Source organism: Cornus florida, unplaced genomic scaffold (genome assembly GCF_030987335.1).
Source record: "Cornus florida cultivar Cherokee Brave unplaced genomic scaffold, ASM3098733v1 CherokeeBrave_3.0.0_Hap2_Chr06, whole genome shotgun sequence".
Lineage (NCBI taxonomy): Eukaryota > Viridiplantae > Streptophyta > Magnoliopsida > Cornales > Cornaceae > Cornus > Cornus florida.
The window spans coordinates 93,197,700-93,203,123 of record NW_026775576.1 but is presented as its reverse complement, the minus strand read 5'-3'; the positions used below and the strand labels follow the sequence as shown (position 1 = coordinate 93,203,123).

General features: G+C 38.8%; 1 protein-coding gene across 3 annotated transcripts; it reads right to left on the bottom strand.

Moving 5' to 3' along the window:
- Positions 1-294: 294 nt before the first annotated feature.
- LOC132312946 (protein PSK SIMULATOR 3-like) lies at positions 295-2,822 on the bottom strand. Of its 3 annotated transcripts, XM_059811517.1 has the most exons (3): positions 2,713-2,822; positions 2,505-2,605; positions 295-2,145 (listed from the first exon to the last, which is right to left on the bottom strand). In XM_059811517.1, the coding sequence occupies exon 3, from the start codon at positions 2,093-2,095 to the stop codon at positions 368-370; it is 1,728 nt and encodes a 575-aa protein (XP_059667500.1). In that variant the 5' UTR covers positions 2,096-2,145; positions 2,505-2,605; positions 2,713-2,822; the 3' UTR covers positions 295-367. The 3 variants fall into 3 exon arrangements, with proteins under 3 accessions (XP_059667500.1, XP_059667499.1, XP_059667501.1); XM_059811516.1 differs by lacking the exon at positions 2,713-2,822 and having other exon boundaries at positions 2,505-2,706; XM_059811518.1 differs by lacking the exon at positions 2,713-2,822 and having other exon boundaries at positions 295-2,099; positions 2,505-2,706.
- Between the last annotated feature and the right edge of the window lie 2,602 nt (positions 2,823-5,424).

Here is a 5,424-nt window from a genome sequence, read left to right as displayed (position 1 = left end):
GGGAAGATGATTCCATCATTTTTGCATAGCTCAAAGATGTGTGGTTCGGAACGGTTTCATTTCAAGAGGCTATTCAGATCTTTGGTATAAGATAAAGTACGGTTTACAAGGTACAGGAAGCGACTGTAAGTCTGTAAAACCTCATTTCAATTAATCCATTATATATATATATATGTACAAAATTTGAAAATCTTAAATCCAACTCAACAAGGCTGAAAGGAAAGACAAAATAAAATTTGTTCGAAGTGCTCAATATGGTACCTTATATATGCTGGAAGAATGCTTTCACAGTAATAAAGATTCCAAAAGAGTGAAAAACTGTGCTATTGACCAAGCAAATACATAGTGCATGAACTTTCGTGATCAATCACACACCACAGGTAATGTTATCTCTTTGGAGCAAAAAATCATCACAAGCTCTACTACACGCAGACTCCAAAAACACCTTTTCGTTAAGTTCTCTTCCAAACCTCGAGAGGTAATTTAGACCCATGATAAGTTCTGTAATTGCAGCTTCTGTCTTTGGTTGATTTGCAAAGTAGAGGGTCTGGACAAGAAGTACATTCATCCCAGAAACCATATGTTGCTTCTCGAAATTCCGCTCAGAATGCCACCTTATCATGTTATGAGCAAGTGGAGCCAGCCACTCTAATATTCTTGCCAATGCCAAACTCCATTCTGCTGCAAGGGCAGCATCATGGACAGATGAAGCTGAAGTTTTGGCAAATAACTTTAGCTTTACTCTCAAAGAGGTTCTGACACTGGTGGGTAACATATTGTATAGGTCATCTCTTGCATCAAGGCAGATCAAGTGAGGAGCCGAAGCTAGCTTCTCAATCAGTATTATAACATTTGCATAATGGAGAGCCAAACCAGCATAACCAAGAGTAGACGCTGGTGCATTCAACAACTTCCGCTTGGAATTGACAATGAAAACTTTAGCGTGAAATATGCTGCTGTAAGAAAGAGAATCCATGTTAGCGTCTTTCGTTCTATCAATGCCATTTGAAAAAACACCACTTGACCTCAAAGAGCCACTGCTTGTCGACACACAGCTTTTCACGACATGAGAATCACTGCCACCCAGAATGCATCCTTTAAAAGGTCCACTACGAACCAATTGTCTGGTTTTCAACTGGGAGGACTTTCCACAAAGGGTAGATGACAGGTGACAAGATTGGCTTTGCTTGTTGTTTGTTCTAATTTTATCAGTAGTCAGCCCCAAATTTGAAACTGATCTCCCAAGCCGTCCAGAAAAGAACCCGTCTGGGTTATTATCAGATGGATGAACCAAGGATTGCATAAGAGTGGAAATGGAATGGCTGCGAAGAAGACAATCAGCATTTATACCTTCAGGATTACTGTTTTCTTCAACAGATGCCATTTGATTAATCCCAAAGACATGTTTGATCCTACTGATTATTGTGAAAAGGGATCTAAGTAGAAGCCTAACGGTGTAATCGTATGTCCTGACCCACGGGGACATCTCTCGTAGATGTTTCACCTCCTGCTGCTGCCACATAACCTTCTGATGAAACTCAAGCAATTTCACCTGACTTAAATTAACATTGCCCTGCATTCTCCTGAGACTCTGCTCAACCTCAGCCAGCACTTCCATCTCTTGACACAATTGTGCTGTAACCGCAACAAATCTCTCCATTTTCCTGACTTTCCTCTCCATCTTCTTCAACCTATATTCCCACCCACACCAATTAAGATCTATCTTAAATGGATCGTCAAAAGCATGTTCAAAATGGTGATATACAGGGTCCACACACCTGTTCCCAAGCCTAGCCACTGCTTTTGCCACACATCGCAAATTATCAATTATCTCAGCAAGAGCAAGATCCATAAGATAATCATCATCATCCGATACAAGCTTTTGGATTCCAAGCGAGTTTACAATATTTTCTCTCAACCCAACAATCTGCTTGTCACTCAGACACTGCCATAAATGAACCACCTTAGACATCAAAGTCACAACTTCAAATGCTAAAATTCCAATTACATCCCTTGGAGGCTCCGACACTCGGCTCTTACGCGAAGTTTTCCACAAGTTGCTAAACCACGAGTCTATCAATGTCTCACCCCCCATTGCACTAGAAATTTGAACCAAAAAAAAGAACTCAATATATATTGCAAGTCCTGCATCAAAGATTTAACAACAAAACGTCAATTATATAATTCCATTTGCAAATATACAACCAAGTAACTATATTTTCTCATGCAATTACATTCTACAGACATTAGATTAACAAATGTATAAATATGCGAGACAGAAATCTTATGAGAACTACATAACATATGAATGTGAGAAAGAAACCACAGAAGGTGAAACCTAATTCTTCAACGTAATCTCTCAACTCCGATCCAAAGAAAAGAAAAAACAAAACAAAAGGTATTGAGTTGCAGGACTAATGAAAAACACAGGCAAAAACATTAACCCTAGACCTAATCGTTTGGTTGCCGAGAAAATGTAGCAAAATTAAGAGAAGAAAGCTAACCTCAACTGAATAAAGTAGTTTAATTACGGCTCAATTGTGCTGTTTTGTTGCCATGTACCAAATGATGAAACATATAGCCCTCAAATTTTCAGCTTCTTTCTCTGTCACCAAACAGGGCACATTGTCAAAACTTGTTCTGATCTCATACTCAAAACAACAATGCAGCAAGTAGAGCAGTAGAATTGAAAGGATGAAGAAGAGACTTAACTGTTGAACGGCTCGCACAGAATGCAGAGATTTATAGGGAGAGATTTGAGGAGAACAGCAGGAGAAGAAGAAGAGGAGGAGGAGGCGTAGGTTTATGATGTGCGCACCACCTGCGTCTAATAGTGGTAGCCCGAATACGATAAGAAAGAGTACATACGGGAAGTGGGACAAGAGGCAAAACTAAAATGCGCCGAAATTCGGTGTGGCCGAGGTGAGTAGTGACCGAGGTTAGTAGTCTCGGATTATGTTGGGTTTGTGCGGATATTATGGTGGTAAAATTAAGTGGTAAGACTTTCGTTTTGGCAGATCCAAGACAAGTCGAGTTGAATTGAGCTCTTGTTGGACTATTACTTCGAGCTTAAGTTTAATTAGTATAAGACAATTCTTGTTTGGCTTCAAAAATATTCGTCATATTTGAATTCGGCTCATTTCAGTAGTATTTCATTTGCTTCCAATTGTTGAAACCATTCAGAAAAAATGTTTACTTAAAAAACTTATAAATTGGAACAGTATTTAATAGAGGAGTAATGAATAACGAGCCTTATCAAGCCTTTTAATGAACATGATGAATTTTATTTATCAAATGAGTTTGAACTTGGCTTGACTTTAACAATTAGCTCAAGCAAAATCAATATATATAATTAGTTTGATTCATCTGTAACAGTATATTCTAATTGAGGGATGTAAAGATAATTAATTAAATATTTTTATATTATATTAATTTGACGATTTGACGTTGGCAACTAATTAAATATAAACAGAACGATGGTGTCGATCCAAGTATAATGACCTGTGTATTTTTATTCGCTATTATGCGTAGAACATTTTAATTGTTAATGTAATTAATTAGCCACGTCGACCCAATATATACGATGGCATTGCACCAAAAGACTTTGACGTAATAAAATATATGGAGGTGTACCAAAATGAGACGTTAATAGAGTTGGGCCTGTCGTTGTGGTGGACAAGTGGGTTGGGAGGGGCTTTGTTGTGGTGATGCGGAGGATTGGGAATTGTATAGGGCATAGCTTGCCGCGTGATGATAAACAATGTAGACCTTCTTAGCTCAATTCTTTGTTGTTAAATTGTGAAATCCAGTTGGATGATAATGTCAAGCGTTTGAAGTTAGGGAATTTTTAACCAACTTCTAAGTTTATTCTAAATTCGTCTTTTTCATTTTCATATATATATATATATATGTTCAATTTTAGTTGACACTGAAACAGCACATTGTAAGGCTCTCCCACCACTTGGGCTTCAAGGCACCCAACCAAATGAACTGTTAGCTTGGTTGCTTTTTCCAGACTTGTAGGATTCTATGTTGGGCTAGGCCCAGTTCATTCAACTGCTTTACTGTGTTTTGTATAGTACGGGCCAAGTTGATGGTTTTATCTATGGCCTTTCCCCGAGTCTTGTGAGCCCTTTTTCCAAATGTTTTGAAGTTTCTATTGTTTTAGAACACTTTGAAAGGGAACACTCTTATGAAGGGATGTGAGGGAGGGAGAAATAAAAAAAATTTCGAAGGAAAAAATGGTGGATGAGTCATTTTTCATCCTTTACAAAAGTTTTTTCCTCCAAATATGGATAAAAGATGCGAAGGAATAAATGCAAAGTTATTATAAATGTTGTTAAATTACAAAACTTTTATTATAATTAGTATTTTATCTTCCCTTCTCTCCTAATAAATAAAATAAGATATTATTTCATTTTTTTCTCTTCCATCCAACCAAAAGAAAATTACACGATCTCTTTTCTAGGGATATCTTCTTCTCTACCTTCCATCAAATTTTCTTCTATTCTACCAAACAGAACAATGACTCTTTTCTCTCTCATCTCAATTTAACAATATTTTAACCCGTTGTTGATGATCGTTCTTGAAGATGAGGAGATAATTCCACGTAGGTCAAGAATGCTAAAGTTAGAGTCCAAGGAGAACCCAAGCACTAGGAGAGATTCTTCTTTGAGATTGGGAGAGGGAAGGCAGAAATTAATACCCAAGTAACTCGAGCTCAGGGGAAATTGGTTTTGTCTTTAATAGCTGATCATCCTTGCTATTCATACTAATTCTTCCGGTCAAGAACCTCTAGTCAGGAGGACAGGTCGTCCTTTACCTGTTGCTTCGACGACTATGCCTCTGCCAAATGGGACACCGATTGGTGGCCCAAGGCAATTATTATATTGGTTCGAGGAAAGGGGTCACTTCCTGTATTAAATGCGGGTCTTATTAGGAACATCTACCTTGTGATGTGAGCTCGGCCTTTGGATAGTGATTATCCTCTCTCTCTTGTGCTGACCTCTCCTTGGACGTTATTTTGGGTTCCAGCCTTCTAGACTCCTTAAGACCATTGTTCATGCTCTATACTCAGAGTTGCGTGAACGGGTAGACTCGAGGCGAGCTATCCCTTTTTACAGTTTAAGCTCTGTCTACAGGAGATAGCTTCGCATTCAACATTGAAGGAGGTACCCATCCTGCTAGAGAGGGCCGAGGTACCTCCATAGAGGAGAGAAAGGTGACGACCCCTTCCTCGCGTCAAGTTTGCAGTTTGGGGGGATAAATAGCTCAAGATCACTTAATCCCTTTCAGGAGGGTGCCAAGCAGATACTGGCGAGGTCCAATCAAGAATGACCAAGTATAGTTTTCACAACAATGCCACGTGGCATGTAGCCGTGGCTGAGTTCGTCAAGAATCAATAGGAGATCTGGAGTGATTTCT

Excerpts from the sequence above, each read along its gene's own strand:
- LOC132312946 (XM_059811517.1), bottom strand. The coding sequence starts at position 2,095 with ATGGGGGGTGAGACATTGATAGACTCGTGGTTTAGCAACTTGTGGAAA.